Source organism: Callospermophilus lateralis, chromosome 4 (genome assembly GCF_048772815.1).
Source record: "Callospermophilus lateralis isolate mCalLat2 chromosome 4, mCalLat2.hap1, whole genome shotgun sequence".
Taxonomy (NCBI): domain Eukaryota; kingdom Metazoa; phylum Chordata; class Mammalia; order Rodentia; family Sciuridae; genus Callospermophilus; species Callospermophilus lateralis.
The window spans coordinates 68166276-68194093 of record NC_135308.1 but is presented as its reverse complement, the minus strand read 5'-3'; the positions used below and the strand labels follow the sequence as shown (position 1 = coordinate 68194093).

The 27818-nt window shown below is 47.9% G+C and overlaps 1 protein-coding gene across 1 annotated transcript in view; it reads left to right on the top strand.

The window, feature by feature from the left end:
- Tspan11 (tetraspanin 11) overlaps nt 1–27818 on the top strand; it is a 73432-nt gene that overhangs the window by 4115 nt on the left and 41499 nt on the right. Inside the window, exon 2 of the mRNA XM_076852551.1 lies at nt 25056–25150. Coding sequence (XP_076708666.1) covers nt 25067–25150 — 84 coding nt within the window. The 5' untranslated portion in view covers nt 25056–25066. The remainder of the gene's footprint in view (nt 1–25055; nt 25151–27818) is intronic.

The following is a 27818-nucleotide window of genomic DNA, read 5'->3' as shown; positions in this document are numbered from 1 at the left end:
CACGGAGGCCTGCCCTGGGCGCCCTCAGCCCCAGCTTGCATCCCGGCTCTGCCCCTTCCTCTCCATGTGACCTTCCATGTGGTATGTGACCTGCTAAGCTTCAGTTTCCTCATTGTAAATCGAGGAAATGATCTCTAACTCTTGGCGGGGTGTGTGAATGCCTGGGTTCAGCCCGGAAAGCTCCACTCAGCAGAGGGGCGACAAGCCCCAAAGTATGACACCAACACCCTGGAACAGCTTGAAAAAGGGATCGTGCTGAGGAGGAGACTGCTCTCCATTGTGTCAATCTCCCCTGTCAGTCCTCAGGGAGGACTGCTGGATGCCCAGGCCAGTCAAGCACCCCTTCTCTCCCTTCAGGTCCCTTTCCAACTGGGCCATGCCCTCTCTCCACACACCTGGCCGGGCTGGGGAGGGTGAGGGGATGCAGCAGTTCTGACTTTTCCACTGTCCCCTAAGTAAGCAGATAGCCTTACTGAAAGGCTTCAGGGTCCTTGCTATAAAATACCAAGAATTTAGAGACTTTACAGAGGTTCAGGAAAGGTTACAGAAAATAGCTTTGATGGTCGAGTAGGGGTCCCTATTTGGTGAGGATGTGGGACCACCCCTCAGTGGTTTAATCTCATCCCAACTCAGGGATTCCCTCTCTCTTCCCCCACCCTCTCTCTCTCTCTCTCATATGGATTTCATGTTTTGAAAGAGGTTTGCCTGCCAACATCACATCAACACTAATGAAATTTTTGTTTATATTAAGCAAAATAATAAAAAACCACTGACTTTACTCTCCACAGTCCACCTTTCTGCTTCATATCATTTACTAACAGATTCTAGTATGTTTAAAAGGTTCAGAAGGAAAAAAAAATAACAAAGGACAGAAGTGGGCCATGTTGTCCATTTTGTTTGAAATTGGGAACACATGGCGAAAACAAGCAAAAAAAATTAAATCATTCTATTTAATTGTGTTGCTGGTATGGTAGTAGACTATCAAGCCTTCCTGGCCAGTAAAGATCCAAGTTTCTTTTTCTCTCTCTTTCTTTCTTTCTTTCTTTCTTTCTTTCTTTCTTTCTTTCTTTCTTTCTTTCTTTTCTTCCTTCCTTCCTTCCTTCCTTCCTTCCTTCCTTCCTTCCTTCTTTCTTTCTTTCATGTACTGGGGATTGAATCCAGGGGTGCTTTACTACTGAGATGCATTCCCAGCCCTTTTTTTATTTTTTATTTTGAGACAAGGTCTCACTTTGGTTGCCCAGGCTGGCCTCAAACTTGGGGTTCTCTTGGCTCAGCCTCCTGAGTAGCTAGGATTACAGATATGCACCACTATGCCTGGCTAAAGGTCCAAGTTTCTATAAGTATTCCTGAAGTATTATAAAGAGATTTCACTCTCAAGAAAGAAATTGAGATTCTGCCTTTTATAGATAGCCACTAGACTTCTGACATTTGGAGACGACTGTCCTGGTTTTTAGAAGAACATTCATTGCTACTACTTAAGGATAGAATTATATTTGTTAAGTTTTTATTCCTAACAACTCACCCAAAGCTTGGCACACAGTATGCATTCAATAAATTCTCACTGAATGGACATTTCAAGAAGGAGCTCATCAGTCATCACTGAGATTGTGTCTTAGAAAAGTTCCTCTACCAGAGCCAGCTACATAATTTGCAGACCCAGTACAGCATAAAAAAAAAAAAAAAATGACTAGAAACAACCCAAACAATCTCCGTCAAAAATCAAGAGGAGATATAAATAAAAGTACTGAAAAATAAAGCCTTTTCCTTTCTTCCCTGGTCTCTCTTGACTTGACACACTGTTTTTATCTGCTAATGTTTAATGGCATTCTAGGTAAAGAAAAATTAAGATTTTAAATTACTAACCTGACTTTTACTTTATATGGTGAAATACCAGCTTCAAAGGCAAATACAGAAGCATTTAACTCATATGTGGAATCACCAAAATTACACAATTCATATTCCATGATCGTTACCAGAAACAATGCATGAAACTAACTTGGCTGCTTTTGGTTCCCTTCCTGCTACACACATATTCCATCAGCACTCTGCCTTCAGCTAATGAGAAGGAAGGGGGAAGGGAAGAAAGGAACTGTGGACCTCTCCACCAGCCTGCCTTTTCTTTCCTTCTATGTCAGCTGCATTTTCAGTGCCAGTAGTTGGCTAATACGGGAAGTAACACACATAAGAAAGGACAGGCTATCATCAGCTGTTTCTCAGAATGCATAACTTGCCTTTTGCATTTGAACTGAGCTCTGCTTCCAACATAGACTGTGGCTTCTCAGGGCTGTCATGACCCATTTACTCTGTCACAGATGAAACAACTTACCTAGCACTAGCTTTTTTTGTTTGTTTGCAGATGCAGGGAATAGAACTCAGGGCCTCACATATGCTAGGCAAGCACTCTACCCCTGCGCTCCACTCCCAGGCTCCAGTACTTGCTTAGAGACTCTCTGAGTTTCTGTGCGTCATGGATTCCATGGAATCCTGTGTTTATGGGGAGCATGAAACTATATGCAAATGGGACAGCATAGAAGAGTGGACGCCTATATGGAGAATATCTCCTCTGCTCACATAGATATCCCACTGGTCCACTGGACTTTACTTATAAAACACAATTCAAAGTTAAAATTATTTCAAAATGCCAATGGGCAGAGCATTAAAACCAAGCTTCAGGACCCTCCTAAACTTGAGGTCCTCTGAGCCATGAAGACAACATGGCTTCAACCCGTGGCCTCCCTGTTTGGCTACATTTTTGAATGGTGACCCAGTCAGGGGAGAACAAGTCCCGTCAGTGTGTTAGAACCCTAGGATTCCAGTTAGTTGTTTATATCTTTGTAAGACAATGGAAACTTCCATTTCTTCCCCTAGGTCTCCACTCCTCTGATTCCATCATTTATATATTGGAAAAATAGCATGGGTTGTTTCTAGTCTGTTTAAAAGATTCAGAAGAAAAGAACAAAGGGTAGGAATGGAGATGATCATTGTCCATTTTGTCTGAGGTTTGCGACAGATTGAAAAGCAAAAATCTTCCAAGAGTCCTTAGGCCTGTTCAAAGATGTTCCCACGCTGTCCTAGCTAGCCCTGATCATTTTTATATCAAAGCTGAGCAGAAAGGTGGGGATGAGAGAGAGAGTGATTTAGTTATTGTGTTAGTCAGCTTCTTATTGCTGTGGCCAGAATTCCTGGCAATAGAGTAGAGGAGGAAAAGTTTCCTGGGGCTCAGAGGTTCAGGCAATGGTCAGCCGACTCTGTTGCTGTGAGCCCCAGTGAGGCAGAACATCATGGCGGAAGGGTGTGGCAGAGGAAAGCTATTCAGCTTATGGCAGCCAGGAAGCAGAGAGAGACAGAGAGGAGCCAGGGACAAGACATAGTGCCCAAGAGCATGCCCTCAGTGACCCACCTCCTCTAGCCAGCCTCACCTGCCTAGAGGTACCACCCAATAGTCCATTCACGTTATTAATCCACTAAATGAATTAATCCACTGATGAGGTTACACTTCTCATAATCCAGTCTTTTCCCCTCTGAACATGTGCATTTCCTAACGTGAGCTTTTGACATGACTTTTACTGATTCCTAGATCCAAACCATAACAGTTATCAAAGGAATGTTCTTTGGGTTAGAGAGAAGACAGACACAGGGAAGAGGGCATGTGAAAGTGCCCTCCACATTTGAGGGTGATTTTTGCACGCAGAGGCCGAGGGCAGCCACATCTTCCAGAAGATAGGAACTCCTCTGTGTCTGAGAAGAAAGGGGGAGACAGGAAGTTAGATCCAGAAGCACTGGGAGAGAAGGGAGACATTAAGGGGGCAGTTAGCACTTTCTGATTCCTCTGAACAGGTAGCTAAGGCTTTTAACTCGGCTGGAAACCTCAAGTTCCAAGCAAGTTCTGGGAAGCGAGTACTAGTATAGAAAACGGGGAAGAGAGCAAGAGATGAAAGTAAACACTTCTCTCCTTTTAATGTAGAGAAATCAAGTTAGAAAGAGCAGTGACAGATCACAACTGTAAAAATTTGTCAAGGAGAAGCCACATTGACACTGTCCTTCTGATTCCTTTAGTTCTATCTTGGTTTTAATTTATTGTGTAAAACCTGCTAGTTTTGAGTAGCTGTTTCTATCATTAAATGGGTAGATGCATGACTGGTTGATACAAGTTCCCCAGGGGTCTGTGCACTGACAACCTGCGAGCTGAAAATGAGTTTTACATATTTAAAAGACTGAAAGAAACTAAAGAAAATGTAGCAGAGGATGTAGGTAGCCCCCAAATCCTATATTAACTAGTCCTTTACAAAAAAAAAGAAAAAAAAAAAAGGTTTTCTGACTTCTAATCTATCCAGCTCAGCCTGGGATGATAGCAAAGAAGAGTCAAGATGGTCTCTCTGGGTATCACCTTCCGAGACCACAATTTAACTCACCTGAGGAGCAGCCGGGGAATTGGGTTGTTTTCAATCCTCAGAGGTTCCAGGGTGCATCTAATGTTGAATGGCACTCCCTGAGGCTGCCGGTCCCCAGTGTGAGGCGGGGACCAGCAGCATCCTCATTGCCCAGCTTGTCAGACATGTTTAATACTGTGAAAGGCAGGAAGGGCAGGAGGGTGAGGAAGGGAAGAGAACAGAAGGGGAGAAAGAAAGAAAAGGAGAGAAGGAGGGAGGAAAGAGAGGAGGAAGTAAGAAAAAGAGAAAAAGAGAAATCTAAGGCCCCACCCCAGCCTCGGCATTCTGAACAACAGTCAAGTTCAAGAACACTATTCAGAGGCTTGGTCTTTCAAACCTAAACCAGTTGGTGAAGACACACCCACTGATGGGTTTGTCTGAAGGAGAGGAAGGAAGTGAAAGTTCAAGGCCTCAGGTCTATACCTGGAGATTACTGAGACTGTTACCTTACACGTAACTGGGGCCCTGGGAGGTGACGCAGGCTGCAGGAGCCAGAACTTGGGACAAAGTAACACCACCAACAAGAGCTATAATGAATTCCTTCCCCAAAACAGTCATTTAGAATAATTTTAACTTTGGGCTGTATTTTCATTGCCACATGTATCTTAATCTTTTAATATATTAATTGCATTAACTGATTAGAAGTACCACTTTGGGTAAATGTAGGGATTTACATGCAACTTCTGAACTACACTGAAATAATTTAAACAAATATTATGCATAGCTGGGAAGTGGAGTTGGACTATTAGCTTTCACCTCACAACTGGGGAAGGACAGATTCTCACAGGATACTTCTTCCTAATTTCCTGTCCTCCAACACAGTAGAGGAGAGGTGGAGGATTTATAAGAATATAATAAGAATAAGAAGCTGTTGAATGTCGACGGTGTCCCATGCACTGCATGCGGTTTTAACATATAGTTGTCACAGCCCTACAAAGTCAGTGTTATTATCCCCATTTTATAGTTGAGGACCATACAAAGTTTGGATTGCTGGTATGCCCTTCTTAGAAAGAATTCAAGGACCAGAGGCACATGGGACAGCCAGAGATGAAGATTCCATCTTGAGCCACCAATGGCACATGCTAGTAATCCCAGCAACTCGGGAGGCTGAGGCAGGAGGATCATAAGTTGAAGACCAGCTTCATCAACTTAGCAAGGCCCTAAGAAACTTAGTGAGACTCTGTCTCATAATAAAAAAGGGTTAGGAATGTAGCTCAGTGGTAAAGTACCCCTGGTTAAACATTACTACCTTTCCTGTTAATAATGAGATCTTAAGAGATCTTCATGTCTCCAAAGCACTGTACATTCATAGCTCCTGATGTCCTAGCACTTGGCTTACAACAGAGGCAGTGGGAAATCAGAATCCAGGATGGTTGCGGGCAGCACTGTGGAGTCTGAAGCCCCTTCACACCAGTAGCATTGGACTGAGAACCAGAGATGTGTGTTCAAATCCCAGGTCGCCTCTGATGTAATCAACTTGAGAATGGAGAAATAGCTTCCACCTTCAGGATTTCTTTAGCCAAAATATGGGTATGGACTGATTTCTAAGGTTCTTTCTCCAACTGGGACATGCAGAGGGCTTTCTAAACCTTGGAAACAATGGCTAGTGATAATGGCAGTAATGATGCAATTAGTACAGGATTAGGAAACCAGTTTGGGTAATACATAGGGTATTCTGAAGCCAAATCATTTCTTTAACATCCTCCCTCCAAAACTCATGGAACCAGCCTGGCACCGTGGTGCATATATATAATCCCAGAGGCTCAGGAAGCTGAGGCAGGAAGATTGCAAGTTCAAAGCCAGCCTCAGCAACTTGGGAGGGCTCTGAGCAACTTAGTGAGAACCTGTCTCAAAATGAAAAATAAAAAAGGGCTGGGGATGTGGCTCAGTGATTAAGCAGCCCTGGGTTCAATCCCTGGTACCAAAAAAAAAAAGAAAAAAATAAGAGAAAAGAAAGAAAGTAAGAAGGAAGGAAGGAAAGAAGGAAGGATGGGCTCATAGAACTAACGTTCTTCCTCTTCTTTTGACAGAAATAGTGTAACAATGTGGGGGTTGTTGGCTAGTTGCCATGTGAGTAAAAGATTTTCTTGCCCCAAAAGGTCAGATATCTTTTTAAAAGACAGGCATCTTATGTGCTTTACCCACCTGTGAGAAGATTCTAATGCTTTGCAAAAGGGTTATTAAGTCACTAAAAAATATGTGTTCATTGACCTGAAATGAAGAAACATGATTTATTTATCAGGGAGTTTAACAGCTTCCAAGCTTTCTGCAATGAATCACATCACCTTCTAGACTTAAGACCTAACAGATTTACATCCAAGTCCCAAAGTGAACATTGGAATTTAAGTGTGAATGCCTGAGTGTTCTCTCCCTCCCCTTGGCACACACAGGCACACCGACTGGTCAGTCCTTGTGGCAGGGCAGACTGCAAGTCAAGCCGGGAGTCTGTACATGTGGGCATGAGGCTCCAGCTCTGCCTCCACCTCTGGTAGCATCCCTGGGCCCACTGGGCCTTCAACCCCCAGATCATGGCCCTTCTCTTGGGAGTTGATAGTCCAAGATTTGTCTGTGGCTACCCCAAAACAGATGTTTAACCATCAGAGTGGGGGAGTCACAAACCTCTCTAAGAATCCCACCTATGAAGCCCTAGCACATCACTGGTAAAATCTTTCCACACAACTTCCAGGGCCCCCCAAGTTACCAAGCTCTCAGGAAGGAAAGGTCTTTTAGGCTTACAGCTAAGCCATGGTATCTTGTTCCAAAGAAAAGACAGGCACTATTTTGAAAGCAAATGAGAAATTGTACAAATCCTGCTGTCTGGGAAAGGAAATGAGTTTTTATGTCATTTGGACACTTTTTTTTTTTTTCATTACCTACCACCTGGAAGGGAGTATCTATGCCTCCCTGATCCCAGCAGGCAAGGTGTGCCTATCCTTAAGCATGAAATGATGTGTACAATAATGAGGGCTTTACAGGGAGAGCCCCTCCCTCACCCCAGAGCAAACTCTCCTCCAGCCTGGCTCGTCCCTGCCAGAGCCACAGAGCTACAAACTGCCATCATTCCTCTTGCTGCTGCTGCTGCTGCCATGGGAAGGGGCAGGTATGTAGCAGGAATTCAGGTACAGGCTTGGGCCATGATGTCTTGGTGACCCTCACCCTCTTATTCCTGCTGGGCAGAGAAGGACATTGGCTCAAGTAGGTTAGATGAACTAGTGAAGTTCTAGCAGCCAGCGAGGATAACCTCAATGTATGTGACCCCCCCAACCAAACATCAGAGAACCAGGCTCATGTTAATGAGCAGGATGGAGGAGGAAGGAAAGCTCCCCTACTGTCTGTCCTCGGGGCTACATGTAAGCTCACCATACAGGAGAAATTCTTCCCTGAAGCTGGTAGATATCCTCTGCAGTCTCCAACCAGTGACATTTCTTACCCAACTCTCAGAAATCCAGGTCATTCAAATAGCTTAGCCATGGAGCTGGGAAGAGGCTGGCTTCTAGGATCCTGACCTTGGGGCTACAGAGTTGTTGTGGATCCTGAGTCAAGTCTGGTGGTAAGCCCTTAGTTCAGATGGAGTCTAAGAGCTGTGACATCATTGATTTGGGATCTGGAGTGGCTCCCACATGTTCTAGAGTTGCTCCTAGGAGCCATATCATATGCCTCTTCTGACCTCCATAAGCAGAGATGTCCTGTGTACTCAAGCCCCGGTCTGACTCTAAACCCAAACTTGGGAAGGCCCCTGGGCATGAAGTGTCATCTATTTAGGCCTGGCTTCTAGGGGAGTATGGATGTGGGCTCTCAGGGTCACAGTCACTGAGCCCTTTTGCCCCTCTTGGATTTCCACAAGGCAGTAGCACAAGCTGAGGGTGGACAGCAGGGCAGAACTGCTTCTGATGCTCCTGTCCTGACTCTTCACCTGCAGGGGTACAGCAGAACCAAGTGGAAAGGGCATCCTGCTCTGGACCTACCTGTAACTGTCAGTGTGATCTGCCTGGTCATGGTGACATGAAGTCAGATCCCAAGGCTCAAAGAGTGGTCCAGATCAGAGCTGCTGGACTGAGTATGGGGTCCAGAAAGCCATGACAATAGCATGAGTCTAGATGTCCAGAAGTTGCCTTGATAAGAAGGAAGTGAGCTAGGATCAATTCCTCACCCAGTGTCACCAGCGCCCAAGCTGAGGACGCAGAGCAGGGCTGGCTATGCCAGAAGCTTCCTAGGCAGAGGTAGTTCTCAGCATCAAATGAGAGCTGGGCTCCATCAGAGAAGCCTAATGCAATGATAGAAACTGGAAAACAGCCCACCCTCAGCACACAAACAAGAACGTGTTCCTGGGAGGCAGCACCAGGAGCCTGGGCAGACTGTCTCCAAGCCAGGCTCCTCCTGAGCAGTGCACAGAATGGTTCAGAGGGTGGATTCCATTTCAGACAATGCTGCATGTCCTTGAGTAGGTTTCCTCATGTGTTTAGGGGGATCCCAAGAGGGTTTACCTCTTAATTACAGTGAGAACTACCCAGATGCTGCTATTATTATTCCCATTTATGAAGTAACCAGCAAGCTACAGCCTGGAGGAAAGAAACTCACTGGCTCCATTGCCCAGCTCCCAAGATCTCCTGCCATTGTCTGATGGGGGGACCCACTGGGCCAGGGCAGAAACCATACTCAAAAAATGGAGTGAACCTATGGGATACACTTTGGCTCAGTAAATTAAACATAGAGTTACTATATGACCTAGCAATTCCATTCTGGAGTATCACCTAAAGGAGTTAAAAACAGGCGTCCAAACCTGTACGTGAACTTGTACTGTTCTTGGCAGCTCTGTTCCACAAGAGCCAAGGGTAGAAACAACCCAAATGCCCATCAAGAGATGAATGGATAAGCAAAGAGTGGCATGTGTGTGCAACAGGATGCTACCCAGCTGTGGAAAGGAGTGAAGTACCCATACATGCCACAAATGTGAATGAGCCTTGAAAACATGTTAAATGAGAGAAGCCAGACACCAAAGATCATATATTGCATGATTCCATTGATATATTAAGACTAGGAAAATCTATAGAGATTGAAAGCAGGTTAGTGGTTTCTAGAAGCTGGGGGGAGAGGAGGGAGGTAGGACTGCTTCATGAGGTTTCCCTCTGGGGTGATGAGAATTTCTGGAACTGGACATGGCAATAGTTGCACAACATTATGAACATACTTGATGCCACTTAATTGCACACTTGAAAACGGTTCTAGTGGCAAATTTAATGTTGTGTGTATTTTGTCAGGATAAAAAGGAAAAGAAAACATGAAGCGGGGTCGGGGCCAGGTGGGGGTCAGCCAAAGACTAACTGCCTATAAAATGAAGGCTTCTCAGATGACCTCAGAGGTTGCTTTGGGTTCTAAAAATACTTTGTGGGTCTGGAAGAGAGTCTCAGCTCTTCCCTGGGTCATTTTGACCATGGGCAAGTGTGGGGTGATGATATCCAATTGTAGAATAAAAAAGCTGATGTCTACACATGGATCTCTGAGTGATAGAGCGGGTTGGTTTTTGTTTGTTTGTTTTATCTCAGCTTTAGGGTGGGTGGGAGAGGAAGACAGTGATCAGAGGGACTTAAATAGAGGGGAGGGACTTCACATGCCCCTTCCACCAGAGAAGCTCTGCTTTATCTAACATTGTATAGACTGAGGGTGACATAAAACTTGAACAGCCAGAGTACCAACCTTCTCATCGTACCGGTAAAGAAACTAAGGCCCCAAGATGGACACTGACTTGCCCAAACTGAGGGATCTCCTGAATCTAGATGCCTGCCAACACCCTGACCTCTGCTTGACCTCCCCAAGCCCCACCCACCATGCACTGCTGCCTTTCTGAATGCCCCACGCACCTGTCAGGGGACATCCACCACATCTCTTTGCCAAGTCTCCTTTTTTGGGTAGCCATGGGATGGGAAGCGAGGACATCCCTCACCCTGGCCCTCTCCAGGAACACAGGCTGCCCCCAGCCAAATTCCCCCGCCAAGCACCAGCCCACCCCCTGGGTAGTGAGCCAGAAGGGAACAGGACCCTCTTCTGTGTCCCCACCAGGGCAAAGAAAAAAGCAGCTTTTTCCTTGAGGAAATCATAGATGTGTTCATTCAAGAGGGTCAGGGAAATTGTAATATAGATCTTCTCTGAGTGTAGGGAAAAAGCATAGACTCTATTCCTTATTATAATTAGCCTAGTGTTAGAAGGAGTGCTAAGTGTATCTGCAATGTGCTGACCTTTTTGAAGGGCGCTATTGAGAACTGGTGTGTCAAGATTAAATCCCCGTTAGCTCTTGGTTCTGAGACAGTGGTCCTTCTTCCTGGGGTTTCACTTCTCACATCAGCCCTCTGCTCTCTTACCTGGGTCCACTCCTGTGGTTAGGCAGTCTCAGGAACAGTTACTGGGGGACTGACAGTAGCTGGGCTAGATTTGAATGTCCTAGAGAACACGGTCCCTGCCATGTCGAACAGAGCCACAGGAAATCAATTAACAAGTGCCTGATTCTCACATCAGATAACTGGGCTCCTGGGTGTATTTTTAGAATTCATCTAAATGAATGCTCAATCCCCAGTCCCAGACTCTGGTTCCATAACCTGCTAAACCATTAGCATTATTTAATTTAACCTCATAACTGCTGAGTCTAATTCTGATGCTCTGGGTCAGAAGGTCTCGTGGTTTCCCATTGCTTACAAAGTAAAAAAATCTATACCTTTCTCGTAACCATTGTGCCAATTTCTGCTCATCCTCTCAAACTCTTGTCCATAGTTCCCTCTTCAACACTCCTATAAGCATCTTTATTTTTCTCCTTGAACTTCATAATTGTGTGAAAGTGATGTTGATCTGTCTCCCCAGCCTTGACCTCTTTAAGATTAGGAACTGTTTCATTCATTCTTTTCTCCATCTTTATTTTTAATCTCCAGCTCCTAGGACATTGTGTGCCACATATGAGACCTCAGGTGTTCAATGGATTAATAGAGTGATCAGTTAGTTCATCTCAGAGGGCAAAACAGATACACGGACAACTGTCCAGACCACTGCAGCAACATGGGGAGGGGGCCTTAGGGAGGCAGTAGGCATTGGGCAGACTCGATGATGCTGATTCGGGAGGCTGCAGAAGGGCGTGTCTTGGTAAAGTACTACAGGTCTGGTGGGAGCTGGTGACTGAGAAAAAGGAATATGCACTGGACAAAGGATGGAGAGTCACTTGCTGAGTTGAGGACCATGGGATGGGTGGGTTGCAGGGGAAACCCAGTTGGGACATGCTGAAGATTAAGGACGTGGAACCACATGAGGGAGCCTAGAGCTCCCTGGCCCCTGGTCATCAGGTTCTTGGCTCATTCCCCACCTTACCCTGCAGGGAGCCAGGCTTAAATGGCTGAGCCCAGAGGAGGGTCCGACTGAGGAGACAGGCAGAGAAGACCAAGCTATAGACTTTGGCGGTTCTGAGATTCGGTGTCTTCGTCTATTTTATGCTGCTGTGACAGAATATCACAAACTGGGTCATTTATAATGAGCAGAAATTTCTTTGGCTCATGGTTCTGGAAGTTAGAAGTCCAAGAGCATGGTGCTGGCATCTGTCAAGGGCCTTTGGGCTAGGTCATCTCAGGGCAGTGGACAGAAGGGCAAGAGAGAGCAAAGGAACAAGAGGGGCCCAAACTTGCTTTTAAAATAAACCTCTTCTCCTGGTAATGACATTAATCCATTGGCGAGGACAGAGCCCTCATGATCGAATTGCTTCCTGTTAGCCTCCACCTCTCCACACGGTTGAGATTGGGGATCTCAACTGTTGCAGTGGGGATTGACCTTCTAACACAGGAACTTTGATTTGGGGGTCATGTTCAAACGTGGCATTCAGATTAAGGCAATTGGAGACCCAGAAGAATCAGGAGATAGTGGCACTGTGAAGTAAAGCTGAAAGGGAGCTTCAGGAAGAAGGGGTGATCAGGGGCTGGGGGTGTAGCTCAGTGGTAGAGCCCTTCTCTAGCATGCAAGAGGCCTTGGTCCGTCCCTAGTACCGAAAAACAAATGTGACCCACGTTTCACGTTCAACAGAGGTGAAGCTGAAGGAGGTTGAAAGCCACCTTTGTCTTGGGCAAGGCGTGATTAGGGACGAGTGAAGGGGTGGAAGTCAGACAGCCATGGGTACAGAAGGACTGGACGGGAAGCTGAAGCTTCAGACCTTGGTGTGAAGAGAAGGAAAAAGATCAGGCCAGGACTTAAGAGGGACAGGGGATGGAGGCACACGTGGGAAGTTTAAGAACTAGCATGCATTATGATGAGATGGAGCCTTGGAATCTTACACCTGACGCTGCACCCTGGCTCTGTGTCCTAAGTCATTAAGAACCAAATCATTGCTTCTAGAAGTGGAACTGGAGTAGGAATTTTTTCTTCTTTTTTGAAAGGGGCATTATCTCTAATTCCCAGAGATACAATCCAGTTAGAGAAAAGACTGAGCTGCTTTGTCCAAGACTGAACAGTTCAGTGGCTTAAAGTATAAAGAAGTTTCTTTTTCTCTCATGTAGAAGTCCAGGGTGAGCACGGTTCTGCTCCATGCTGCATGGAAGGATCCAGGTTTCTGCTGTCTTATTTCTCCTCCATCCCAAGAGCAGCATGCATTCTCAAAATGTGGTCCCCAAACCAGAAGCAGCAGCAGCATCTGGACACTTGGAAATGCAGGGGTTCAGGCCCCACCCCAGACTTCCTGAATCAGAATCTCCAGAGGTGGGACCTAGCTCCCTGTGCTTTTGAGAGCATTCAAGGTGATTCTAAGGCACCTTGAGTTTGAGAACCATTGTCTGCATGGTTGATGGGCTTCAGACACATCTGTGTTTCAGCTGTTGGGAAGGGGAAAGATGGTGGAGATGTGTCAGAGCAATGCTTTAAGACCCAGGTGTGAAGGGACGCTTCCACTAATGCTTCATTGTCAAGGATTACTGTATAGCCAGATCTTTTAGCTTGGAGGGGGAAGTTGAGTACCTATGTACCCAGCTACAACTCCATTATAAAACAAGGGGACAATGTTTGTTAGATCACCAGCAGTCTTGCCTACCTTATGGATCAAACTTAATTAAGTAAGTTTAATGCTGCTACCACCCATCCCCTGCAAGACAGCAGAGGATGTCTATGTACAGATGGAAATTAAGGATACAGATGGATTCTCTGTTTAAGGATCCATTTTTTCTTTTAATCTCATGTACCAGCCCCCAAATGTCTGTTTCCCTCACAGGGCTTGGGCAGCCCAGACCTTAGACACCTGCCTTACCTGCTCAGCCCATTAGATATTGTACTATATATAGTGGTTAATCCCGGCTTAGCAACTTCCAGCAAAGGTCAGGATTTCATCCAGCTGGTTGCATCAGAAGGCGGGTACCCAGGCTGGGTAGGGAAGGGTGGGAAGCAAGGGGGAGTGCTGATTTACTGGAAATGAGGCCAGAAGAAAGATAAGCCGTTTGGCACCCGAGCAGCTGTGCACAGCTGTGCAGATGGCACCCCACACAGTTCTAGGGGTGACCATTCACATGGACCATGATGTGGAGCTCCCCCTGGAGTTGGAGGACAGAGCCACCTGTCTTTGTCTCATCCCCAGGTCCCCCTTCCCTCCTGAACCCAACACCCCGGGCTCTTGGGCCTTCCTGAGGTTGCTGCTCTGAACCTTACAGACCCAGCCTTGCGCTCACCCTGAATGAGCCACCTCTGAAACCTCCATCCTTCCCTGAGTGGCTTCTCGGAAGGGAGCTCAGTGCTTCGAAGATCAAACTTAGAGAAACCAGTTCTGGGTGGGAGCAAGTTTTCTTTGCTTCTCAAAGCCACCCCTTACAACCCAGAAACCCACAACCTGAGAGAGCTGGACTGGAACCTCCCAGCCCCAGGGCCTGATCCCCATGTGGGCCGGAGGAGCCTCAGCTTACTTGTATATAGAACAGAAGCCACGGCTCCTCCTCGGGCTTGTTGAGACAATGAAATGAGACCCCAGGACCAGGGAAGGACCCTCCCCCACGGCGGATGCTGTAGGGGCTAGGGATCCAAGCTCCTGACCAGGGAGTCTGGGAGAGCTGCTGGGGCCAGAGGTGGTTCCTTAGGGCCCTGGAACACTTCATTTCAGGAATGTATGATCCCCATCCTGGAAACAGAGGCAAAGTGACCTGCCTTCCTGGGATCTGGTGTTTGTGTATTTAACAAGCTATACTTCTCTCTCTCTTTCTCTCTCTCTCTCTCTCTCTCTCTCTCTCTCTCTCTCTCTCATGTGCATGCTCCATCTCTCAGCTCTGCTGCCTCTGCGAGCTCCGCAGGAAGAGGGGAAGGGAGCTCGTGTGGGTCAGTGCTAAAACCCCGCCTGTGGAAGGCCTCGGGGCTGCAGGCTTTCCCAGCCTGTGCCCTAGATCCAGTTTTAAGGGCTAGAGCAACAGCAACAAAAAGAGGGTGGGGTGGCTGGGAGGCGGGGCAGACTGCACACCCATTCTCTTGATCCGTCAAAGCCGGCCACTGCTGCTGGGCTTCCTTCTGCACTCTGGCCCCTCTGGGCAGTGCCTGATTGTCCTCACAGGTGTTTCCCATCCATGGAGGCGTCCTGTTCTCATTTGTGCCTTGTCAGGCTTATTTTCAAAAGGACTTTTTGCCTTGATGTGTGATGGACACAGGTCTGTGTTTCTTATCTGAGGCTGAAATTGAAAACCAAGGGGAAAAGAGGACACTGCAGGGAGAGCAGAGAAAGCTCAGAGAGAAAAAGACCAGGGGAACCCCCTGCAACGGCTTGAGCAAGACTCTTCCCACAGGCCCTGCTGAGAAGAATGGCCGTCGCCTGTGCTAACGCAGCTACCCAGAAATGCACAGGCACAGGCCACGACAGCCGTGGAGTGAGCTTTGCTTCTCTCCTTTCATCTTTGGCTTAGATTTCCTGGGGAACTGGCCGAGAGCTTGAGCACAGTGAGAAATATTTATGTAACTCTATAATAGAGTGCAAGAGCTTCCAGGTGATGCTTTAATACACTTGTTCCTTCCTTCCTTCCTTCAAATCCGTTGACATGCATGGCTCAGGCATGCTCTGTTGCATGTTCAGGACTCTGAAGTGAGCTCAGATTTTAGCCATTGATGGAGCTCAGGGGCACACCTGGGGCTTCATTAATGGGAGTTGGTGATCTTGGGATGTAAGAACAGGGAGTGGGTTGGAGAAACCTCCAGAGCTGGGGGAATGGCTTAGACAGATCCCGAGCTTGAGGAGTATTGACTGTTATAGACAGATGGCATGCCACAGTGGTGAAGGGCCAGGCTTTAACATCCATCTGGGACAATTTTTAGGTGAAAGGAACACAACTAATAATTAGGTCAAAATGATAGGTTTAAACTGGGGCGTTGTGTGGGAGCACCAGAACAGGTGGTCACCCTGCTGAGGGTTCACCTTGAAGCCAGTCCACCGGACTCCCACCCGCTGCTTACAAACAGCGAGACCACGGATGAGCTCTATAACTTCTGTCTCCCTTTCTGCATCTGTGACATGGGGACGATGTCCAGGCCTACATCATAGGTGATAAACACTAGCCTTTGCTATTACTAGGCACAGAATGGAGCCTTCAGTGACAGAAATGGTCAGAAATTACCACGTGGCCGTCAGACTTGGAATGGGTTAGCATTTTTACCCAGCTCCACTCTCATAGATGGGAAGAACTGAGGCCCAAGGTCACAGAGCAAGCTGGAAACAGAAGTGGGACCAGAACCCCGTCTTGGGGTGTAAATCCAGCCTTCCTTAAGTCACAGGAGGGTGTCACCCAAGCACCGAGGCAGGTGTCACCATCTAGACTTAAGGACATCATTATGCTGCTGGGATGGCAGAGGCCTCATGGGTGCTGCCCGCAGGAGCTCCAAACACAGGCACCCAGGCAATAGCCCTGCCTTTGGGCACTTCTTCCACCCCTGGGAGGAGGCGCTCCCTGTGTGCAGCAGGCTGCCGCCATGTTGAGGACAGAGGTGAGGCGCTCCATGCCCACGTCTCCGTCTCCGTTGCCTTTTCTCCCCTTCCTTCCAAGTGATCTTCCTGTCGGCACCAACTACTCTCATAAATTAAGGTCCTGATTTTTCACAAGTGGATTCTTCATGGCCACCTGAAGACAGGGTCTCCTGTAATGGACGTCTGGGTAGTGTCTGCTAGCAGGCAGAGTGGGCTGAAGTAAGAGGCCCTGAGACTGCAACCCCAGCTGTGTGATGCAGGGCCTTGGCTGACGTAGTATTTAGGATCACCTGCCTGCTCTAGTTTGATCTGGAATGTCCCCTAAAGGCCCACGTGTTGAAGGCTTGGTCCCCAGGGTGGCTCTGTTGGTAGGTGGTGGAGCCTTTAGGAGGTAGGGCCCAGGGGAAGGAACTTAGGTCATGGGGGGTGTGCCCTTGAAGAAACCCTTAGAACCCTGACCCCTTCCTCTCTCCCTCTTCTTCCTGACCTCCATGAGGTGAGTAGACCTCCTCCAGCACACTCTCCTCGCTGTGTTGTTTTGCCCCTAACAGGCCCAAAGTGACAGAGCCAAGCAATCAGGGTCTGAAACCTCTATAACCCGTGAGCCAAAATACACCTTTCCTCCTTGAAGTTGATTTATCTCAGGTATTTTGTCACAGTGACAGAAAATTAATGCCACAGGCTCTTTTTATTGTCCTTCATTCAGGAAGATCTTAGAGAGCTGGGTTTAATTGTTCCTTTAACATAACAATACAAAGGATTCTTGCAAATTCTCCTTCCTTTGGACTCTCACAGTCACCCTGCAAGGGAGAGAAACAGTCAGCTCAGCATTCTCCCCATTTGACAGAGCAGGTAACCGGGCCCTGACTTGCCAAGGGTCACTGTGATATCAGCGACAGGTGGTCTCCACACCCAGATGTTCTGACCTGCCTACCCGTGCTGTTATTTTGTCTGCTTGTTCACTGATTCTTGTCATATACACTGGGAAATCCTCATTTCATAGGTCAAACTGTAATTTGAAAAAAGGGAACCAGGAAAAACATAGCAAAAGGTGGTCACTGCCTAGAGGCAGAAGCTACAGGGCTCTGCCTATGTGTAAACAGATGTGGGACAAGGGAAAGGCCAACGACTTGCCTCAAGATGGGAGCAGAGTCCTGACAATACACACAATGCATGTTGGTTACTTGTAAATAAGTGAAAAATAGTCATGTACTTTGGAAAACAGGTCTCTCAGGGCATAGAAACTACGAATTCTTAGTGCTGGAATTCTACTTCAAGGTCTGCCTACAGCTCCATCCACATGACTCTCTAGTTAGCAGTCAAACCCTAGGTTTGACCCTAAAGAGCTGCCTGCATTCATCTACCTGCCTGCTACAAATAATGCTGATATAAAAATAAAACAAACAAACAAAAAAACCCAGTAGGTGTCCAGAGACTCACAGCTGCTGGATTCCAGGCCTCACAGTCAAGGAGACAGATGACCAGGAGAAGGGCATAGTTCCCTCCTGAAGGCTCCCCAGGGAATTGGTATCTCTGTAGTGCTGGTCATTGTGGGACTCCTGACCCAGGTCCTTCTGCCTTCCATAGCCCCCAACTGGGGTCTTTGCCCAGGATAAATCTTATCATTCTTAACTTCCACCAGAAACCACCAAGCCAAAAGACTCTCCAAGAAACCAAGCTAGACCAGCTAGGCAAAGCCAGGCCTCTGCACACTGCCCTGCAGATCTCATGTATCTGGCTCTCCACTTATTGTTCAGTGCCTCAGTTTTCTCTTCTGTAAAAGGGGATAATAATCCCACCATGGGATTAAGTAATAAATCTATTAATGCACATATAGCACTTAGAGCTCAGCATGCACTTAGCATCTAGTAAAGTTTATGGTGTTATTATTATATATCAACCAACCACAATCTTGCTGGTGGCCATGGAGAGAAGACTGGCCTGGGAGACAGGATACCAGGGACTGTAGCATGACCTGGCTTCCCCCTGCCACCCAGGACTTGGCTTCCTTTGTTCTCAAACAAAAAGGCTCAGCCAGGATCTCTTTGGCTTCCCCAGCTGTCACACTCAGAGGGTCTGAGGAAGTCCCACTTTTCTGACCACTTCAGAAAGACAGTCACATTGTCCACCTACCAGGAATGGGCCACACAAGTGGAAATTAGATAAGAGGAAAGGAGCTGGGAGCAGGGTGGCTCAGTGACAGAACACTCGCCTAGCATGTGCAAGGCCCTGGGTCGGATCCCCAACACTGCAGGAAACAAAATAAAGTCAGAGGAAGGCAAGAGCAATCGTCTGAGTGCAGAAGGAAATGCACCACGTGGGGACGGTAACCAAGTTTCATTAGAAGCCGAAATGAAGGTTTAAATTAAACCACTGAGGTTGTTTTTTCCTGTCCCACTGTGTTTGGCCATTATGCTTGCATGGCCTCTTTCTGGCCAAGAACTCAGAACTGGAAACTGGCACTTAAGTGAAGGAGTAGGGATGGGGCAGGATCTGGGTTTTCCCAGAGCAAACACACGCAAGAAGGTCTTTGTTTAACTGACAGAGAGTTGTGTAGATCGGCCACGTACCACACTGTGTTTTGAAGTGTATTGGAATGTCTAAATCTAAATACAACTTGCATAACCTCACATAGTTATCATTTCTGTGGTGACATCACTTTACATCCACTCTCTTAGCAATAGATTTCCTAAACTCAGTCTTCGTCACTAGCTGAATTTTTATGTCCTTTGGCCCATGTCTCCCTAATCCCCCCAGCCCCAGAAACCACCACTGTACTCTCTACTTCTGAAGTCCAACCATTGTGGATTCTACGGAAGAGTAAGCTCATGCAGTATTGATTCTCCTGTGCCTGGCTTATGTCACTTAACACAGGCCACTCTCAGGGACATGTCCAAAGGAGATGAAAGCAGAACGTCCAAGGGACATCTGCAATCCCATGTCCCTTGTAGCACTATTCACAATAGCTGAAAAATGGGAGCAACCTAAGTGTCCATCAACAGATGAATGGATAAAGAAAATATGGTGAGCAGACGTGATGAATAAGTCAACCATAAAAAAGGTGAGTCCATTGTTTGCAATAACATGGATGAACCTGGAGGTCATTGTGTGTTTTCATTTTAGAACTGCCAAGATCCCTGAAGCCCGCCCTAGGAATGGAGTGCTCTCCTTTCATAGAATAGAGTCAGGGCACCCCCAACCTGAGCTCTTGCTAATGGAAGCACACATACACTGGTGAGATCTTTGGAGTCAAGTAGGTGGGGAAGCGGGAGAGTCACAACTAAGTGTGGCCACCACTTTGCACAGGGACCCAGGCTGATTTCTCAGCCCAGGCCCAGGCCCACCCTCCTGGCCACCTCTAGGACTTTGCTCATACTGTCTCCCTCTTGAGTACCCTTCCCTCCTGCAGACCCTACAGAAACCCTGCCTGTCCTCAAGGACCAGATTAAATAACCCTTCCTTTTCCCACCCTCGCCCAACCTGGTAGATGAATGTCATTTCCTCTGTGCCTCCACTGGGCTTGGCCAGCATCTCTGAGAACTTGCTCCAGAACGTCAGGAGGTTATATCTGTGCCTTCACCCACCTTCCACAGTTGCCCAGACTCCTTGAAGAGTAAGGCCAGTGTGCCAGGGTGAACCAGTGAAGGGTGCACAGACCCAGGGCCTGTGCGGTCTACAGAGCCAGCTCTAGGCACTGCCCATCCCCGCTGCCCATCACATTAAAGGACTCAGCTATGCCCCCATCCAACAGCCCTGTGTGATCCTTCTGCTCCTGGGCGCTGGCCCTGGCTGGAACCTTGCCTTGCACTAGGACTTCAGATACCTCTGGGCAGTTTGTACAGGTCTGTTGTCTTCTCTGCCCTTTAAAACTCATTCACTTGGGGTGGGGGCAGGGCTTATAGTAGAAAAGATGAAAGCCCAAGTCTCACAGTCCATGATGTTACACATCTGTCCCTGATGAAAGTCACCAAAGAGCATCACTTCACCACCCAGGCATGTGCGGTTGCTTCTCTGAAAGATTCTAGGGAGTGGAGCCTTAATTTGGTATTACCAGCCTCTGGGTCTGACAGCTGCCCCTGAATCCAAGCTTTGTTCTACTGTCAGAACCATGGCCTGGAGGGGAAGCGCCCGAGGCTGCTGTGTTCTGGGAAATCTCTGGCATCTCAAGGAGAACTGTGTCTTAAATGTGGATTTTGTGTGAGAGGACACGCCCTGGTGCCCACCCCACCTCTGTCTCATGTCTGTGGCAGAATAGAGGACGCTTATATTGCGGGGCCCTGGAAATATCTGGGAGTAGGTGACCACCACCCTGGTTTGCCTGGAATGACCCAGATTTAGCAAAGTGCCATATTTAAAGAAATCCCTCTGTCCTGGGCCAATCTGGTCAACCTGGTTGGGAACAAATTCTCTACGTTTTCTCCAAATTCTCACCCTAAACCTGATGAATCAGAAGCCCCAGGTGTAGGGTCTGGCAACCTGTTTTAATAAACTGTCCAGATAATTCCAATGCAATGCATGCCCAGGAGAACATGGCCTCCCTCCGGATGCAGAAACATGGGAGGTGCTACTTGCCTAAATCCGTAGATGGCAATTAGAGGGCAGAGCCAGAAGCAGGGCCTGACTCCACTGTGCAGCTCCGCTGCCCCTCTCAGTCCTCAGGCTCAGAGCAGAGTTCCCAAGCAGGAATCAGCCTGTGAACGTAGATCAGTCACTAAGGTACTGAAATGACCCCATCAACTGCCATAGTCCAGGGCCACTGGGCCTTACCATGCGGGTCAGGCAAGATGGGGACTGCCAGCTTCCAAGAGGGTGGGATCCCTCTGAGCCTTGGCGCATTTAGATAAGCAGAAAATAGAGGAATTTCATATAAAGAAGAATGAAGTTATGGCATTTGCTGGTAAATGGATGGAACGGGAGACTACCATGCTAAGTGAAATAAGTCAGCCCCAAGAAACCAAAGGCTGAATCTTCCCTCTGATAAGTGGATGCTAACACACAATGGGGGTGGTGGGAAGAATAAAAGTGCTTAGGTTTAGACAAAGGGGAGTGAAGGGAAAGGAGAGGGGGGGTGGGAATAGGAAATACAATAGAATGAATTGGACATAACTTTCCTATGTTCATATATGAATACACGACCAGCGAATCCACATCATGTACAACCATAAGAATGGGAAGTGTTCTCCATGTATGTATGATGCTTCCAAATTCATTCTACTGCCACGTATAACTAAAAAAAAACAAAAACAAATTTAAAAAAAATACACTCTATTGTCATGTATATCTAAAAAGAACAAGTATTTTTAAAAATATTTATTTATTTTTAGTTGGACACAATACTTCACTCATTTATTTCTATGTGGTGCTGAGGATCAAACCCAGGGTCTCGCATATGTGAGGCAAGCGCTCTACCACTGAGCCACAACCCCAGTCAAGAACAAGTATTTTTAAAAAGAATATACCTGAGAAAGTATTTCATGGAAGGAAGGAAGGAAGGCAGGTAGGCAGGCAGGCAGGCAATTCAGAGTCAGGGCAGTGTGATCAAAGCCCAGAGGACACAGCATGGCCTCCAGGAGGCCCAAGGAGACAGCAGCAGCGGGGGACCTGGGGGAGCAGTTACCTCCTCTCTGTGCTCAGGCCTGGACCAGCAGGTGTCAATCACCATCCCAGGTGGGCGTCTCTGATTCGCCTGACCCCACTGCCCCCACTAGGGAAGTGACCCCACTAGGGACACTTCCTCCCATTGGCTCAGGAAGTCCAACTCCAATTCCTACGAACAGAAATAAACTCCACTTAGGAAGGCAATCTGCTTCCCAGAAATCAGAAGGCACTCCTCAGAGTTCAGAGAAAATGGCTCAGGTGGATTACCCAAAGCCCTGCTTTTCATTCACTGGCAGGGGAGATAAGACATTGGGGGGCTGTGTTTGCTTTCTCCCCTCCAGGAGCTGTGACAGCCATTACTCTGCTCTCCATGAATTATCCTCCAGCCACAGGAAAACCAGGGATCCCCTTAGGACAGTGGGAGTGGTTGCCCACTCGCCCCCTCCAGCCGGCCCCTTTCACTGAAGGCAGACCAATGCAGGGGCTGTGGACCTTCGCTCCTTTCCCAGGGAGTAAGCCTTCCTGAACCTTCCTTTTTTATAGCACAAAAGTGTTCCTTGGGCCTCGGCCTTCGGGATGCTTCCCTGGTGTTCTCATTGGATAATGTCTACTCCAGGTCTCCACTTACTCCACCCTCCCACAGGCATCCCTAACCCACCACAGGCTCCCACCAGCCTTGCCCTGGTGAAGGGTCGCTTTGCTAGTCCTCACTTGGCTGGCACCTCTTGGCAGATCTGCCGCTGTGGACGCCCCCTCTCCCCTAGCTTCTGGGACCCCACACTCCCAGGTCTCCTCTCACCCACTGCACATAAGCTTCCTCCTCACTCCTCCCTCCTCTTTTTGCTCCTTTCACGTGAGTCAGGGCTCTTGGGAGCCCCACCCTGCTTCTTCCTTGCCCAGACTACCCGCCCAGGGGACCTCCTTCTGTGCAGCAGGAATCTGTCCCCTGCTCACCCTTCAGAACTCCACCTCTTTCTTGGACTTGAGTGCCAACTTCCTAACAGTCCTCCTGTGCCCAGGGGGCCGTCCCTTTTCTTCCTCCACAGGGGACTCTTTATGAAATGTGCAGCTCAACTCAGGACTGCCTGGCCAAACACTTTCCTGGAGTTCAGTACTGGGGATTGAACTTAGGGCACTGGACCACTGAGCCACATCCCCAGCCCTATTTTGTATTTTATTTACAGACAGGGTCTCACTGAGTTGCTTAGCGATTGCCATTGCTGAGGCTGGCTTTGAACTCGTGATCCTCCTGCCTCAGCCTCTCAAGTCTCTGCACCACCTGCCCAGCCTATCTGAAGTTCTTTTTAAAAATGCATCCTTCCTTTCCTGGGTCCTGACCCCTGACTTGGAGTGAGTTTATCACGTTCCTTTTCTGTGGGTCTAGAGAAATGTCCATGGTGGGTCCACTGGACCTGGCTGGGAAGAGCCCACTGCAGGGAGACAACAGTCAGCAGCTGGGAGAGGCCAGGCCCCACAAGCTCTGTGGGGTCACTACGGGCCCGTGGGGTTCAGCAGGTCCTCAGACACAGTCTCACATCAGGGCGGATGCAGAGCACCAAGGTGTAGCTCCTACTCGGGTCCTGGCCGCCCCATCCATCGCCATGTTCACAAGCTTCCTTTTTCTCCTCTGTCTCTTTCAGTATTTCTTCCACTGCCTCTCAGACTAATTGGAGAAAAATGGGTTTTGTCTTCTTTTTGACACAAAGGCTAAAAGTCTTGAATTACCTTCTTCAAGATCTGCAAATAGAAATCCCAGAGAAGACAGCCACCTTTTTTATCTCCCTCTCCCCCTCTCTCTGTCTCCAGGAGCCTCAGAGCTTTGAAGTAAGAGACAGAGCCGTGCTCAGGAGGAAGAAGCCTGGCCTGGGCCCAGCCCCAGCCCAGGAGATGAGGGAGGGACAAGAGCAGGGCCTGGCTGGGACCGGGAGTGATGGAGGGTGACATGGAAATGGGCTCATTGCTTGTGGTTCTGAAACAAAAAGAGGTTCCCTGGAAGGAGACCATTTCTGAAGGAGCACCCACTCCGTGAACGTGGGCCAGAGGAGAAGGAGGAACCGTGGAGGCTTCAGGCTTGCTGAGGTCCAGTCTAGCTGAGAAGCAAACAGGAGTAGCAGGCATACTGGGCCTTCTCTACTTTTGTCACCACCAATGATGTCACAGCTCCCAGGTGTCCATCAATGTGTCAGAACAAGAGAGAAAGCTTGGTGCTAAAGACTGGCTATTTTAGGACAGGAGTCTTGATTTCTTGCCAAAACTCGGTGACATGGAATAATAATAGCTGACATTTATTGAGCATTTGCTTTGTGCCAAGGACTATACTAAACCCTTCACATGGATGATCCCATCTAACGTTCCAAACCACTCTATAATGTGGATATCATCATTAACTGCATTTACACATAAAGATTCTGAGGGATGGGAGGTCGTGGACTTGCCCAACACATCGTGTACCAGATCAGAGCATGAATCCAGGAGGCTGACTTCAGAGTCTCTTGTATTTCTTGCTGCCAAACCACTAGGCCCATCTGCACCTGCCTCCTCATCTGGAAGGTCAAGGTGCTGGGAACAGGCGGGGCAGACTGGGAGATCCCAAAGGCCAACTCCAGCATGGGTGCTCTGATGGGGCTTCTGCGATGCAGATGCACACAGAGATCTTCAAATGGTGCCTAGTTCAGCTTTCCAAGGCAGTGTGGCCATGCCAACAGAGTGAGCACCTGCATGGGGTAGGGGACAGGAAAACAGGTGCCCTGTGATTGTGATGAGATGGGAGGAAAGTACAAATAGCACTAAGCCCATGTGAAATTTGTAAAGGCCTTTAGGTTAGACCTGTGGTCATGGGGGGCAGGGGGAACCAAGATCCAGAGGTCTAAAAAATTCCACCCAGATTGACCTCCATTAGGTGTCCAATGGCCTTTGTGTCTCCCTAATTTTTGCTCCATGCTGCACACTCACAGCCTCAAACCCTCCTGGTCACGCAGGGGACCTTGAAGGGGACCTTGAAGGGGACCTTGTCAGGCAGCTCTGGCTCTGGAAGGATGAGGCAGGTCCGTATGTCCTCCCGGGGCCCAGCATGTGTGTGTCCTTTGCAGGTCCAGCAACCATGGCCCATTACAAGACGGAGCAGGAGGACTGGCTCATCGTCTACCTGAAGTATTTGCTCTTCTTGTTCAACTTCTTCTTCTGGGTAAGTGAACTCTGAACGCGCATCCCCTTTCCGAGCACCGAATGAGTCAAGCCACCTTGGTTTTTTGTGAGTCATCGCTTTCTTCCAAATGAAAGGCCCCCGAGGTGCAAGTTCTGCTGACTTTAAAGCAAGCATGTATGTTTTCCATGAAGGGGAAGGAAAGAACCCCTCTGCAGGCTGGCATGGGGTCGGCCACATGCATCTGACTAGAGAAAAGCGTAACAAAGCACTATGTGTGCCGGCCCCTCCCCTGCAGAGGGTCAGGGGCTCTCCTCCCTGTCACTGGTACAATGCCCTATGGGAAACGCAACTGCCTGAAATAAGGCTGGCTTCCACCAAAGCCCATTCGCCTGCCGTGGTTCATATGGTTCTTCAGGCCCTGGGCAAACATACGGATGCCTTGGGGATCCAGGACTGCCTCTCTTAGTGACTCCCCCAAGAAACCTGCCTGCTTGAGACTTTCCAGAACAGAGTAAAGGCTATCCACTAGGCGCCATTATCTGGTAACTTGAGAGCAGAATCCCATCAGTTGCCCCCAAATAGCCTGAATGTTTGTATTTTGTATTCCAGCTCACTAATTCTGGAAAGGCAGGTGACACTAAAGAGAGCAGGCTTTGCTCAGCCAGGCCTAGGCTGTGCTATCTAGCAATGGTGTGGCCTAGGCCACTTAAGTTGGATGAGTCTGTTTCCCCAGCTACAAATTGGGGATTATTTCTAGACTCTTAGGGTTACATTCAACAAGTACAATGTTTTGAAGATATTGAATGCATATGTCTGAAAATACCATCAAAGCAACAAGCAACTTACTGATTAGGAAGAGTTAAGTTTGGTTTTGTTTTGGTTTTTGGTTTTTTTTTTTTTTTTTTTGGTACTGAGGATTGAACCCAAGAGTGCTTAACCACTGAGCCACAACCCCAGTCTCTCTCTCTCTCTCTCTCTCTCTCTCTCTCTATATATATATATATATATATATATACACACACACACATACATACATATATATTTTAGAGTCTGGGTCTCACTGAATTACTTAGGCCTCACTAAGTTGCTGAGGCTGGCTTTGAACTCAGGATCCTCCTGCCTCAGCCTCCTAAGGCACTGGAATTATAGGCATATACCTCCATGACCAGCCAGAGCTAGGTTTCTTGCTACCCCAGGTAAGAGAGCTCTCTTTGAAAGAGTCTTAGGAGCATCTCAGAAATGCACACAAAGGTGGACCATGTCTTAGCTTTCAGGCCCTTTCCTGCAAGAGCCTGATTAAGATTGGGAAGAATCATGACAGAGTAATGTGGGGTGGATGGACACACAGACAGGCCAGAGTCTTGAAGAGTCTTGGAGAACAGACCGTCCTCATCATCGTTTAATGCTATCTATTCAAAAGCTGAACAATCTAATGTTTATTTAAATGTGTTTTGCAAAGTTCCTGAAATACACAATAAAATTATTTGCAGCTTTTGTCTCCCCGGGCAGGAGTTTCCTGGAACAGTGAGGGTGTGGTGATAAAGATGATGGGATAATAAAGCTGTGGAGCTGGAGACTGTAAACCATGTGGGTGTAGAAGGTTTCAGTTCTTAAAGGTAAATCCAGCCGGGTGTTTAAGATGCTTACAGAGCAGGCTTTTCTTTTTAAGAATGTTTTTCCTAATCATCCAAGTTTTATGTGCTCACTACAGATAATCCTAAAAAATTGAAAAATATAAAAAAACTTACCCACATCTCCCTGTCTTGGCTTCCTAGAGCTGCTTTCACAAATTACGGCAAATGGGGTAGCATTAAACAACAGAAATATTTTTTTTTCACAATTGTGCACACTAAAAGTCCAAAATCAAGGTGTTGGCAAGGCAGTGCTCCCTCCAAGACGCTGGGTAGACCCTTTCCTTGCCTCCGGAAGCTGCTGGAAAAGCTTGGCCTCCTTGGCATCACAGCTGCTGCCCTCCGGTCCCGCCTCTGTCCTCACTGCCGGCAGTCACATGCCAGTCTTCACGTGACATTTGCCTCTTCTGATGAGGATGAGGGGCATATTGGATTCAGGTCTCCCTAATGACCTCATCTTGACTTCACTGCATCTGCCAAGACCCTGTTTCCCAATGAGATCCCCTTCGCAGGAACCTGGCAGTGAGAATTCCAGTAGGTCTTCCAGGGTGCAGGGCACAATTCAGTCCATGCTGCCTGCCATCCCAGAAACATTCACTATTAACACTTCCTCCTGACTTTGCATGGGTCAAGGCGTGAGATGGTGGTGACCTGTACTCTGGGAGTGACGGTGGGAATAGAAATATGGGGGAGAGTTACGGGGTTGGAAAGGTAAAATTGACAAGATCAGGCTATTACCAGATGGACTGAGAAAGAAGAGGGCTCCGGGGAACGTAGCTCCTCAGTGGATGGTGGGGCTCTGCATTTGTGCAGGGGACCAGAAAGAGAAGCAGTTTGGGGTGGGGTGGCAAGGTCAGGGGTCGGCATGTGGGTTTGTGTGGCCAGGAGACATCTAAGTGAGACACACCGTGGGAAGTTAGTTCATGGCTCCAAAACTCAGGAACCAGCCAGGCCAAGGCCGCAGACTTAGGGACACCCCCACCTGGAGAGCAACTGCAGCCATGAAAATAGATGAGAACAGAGTGGACAGGGACTAGGTAGGGTGGGGAAGGAAGAATGAGGCCTGGGGACTCTCC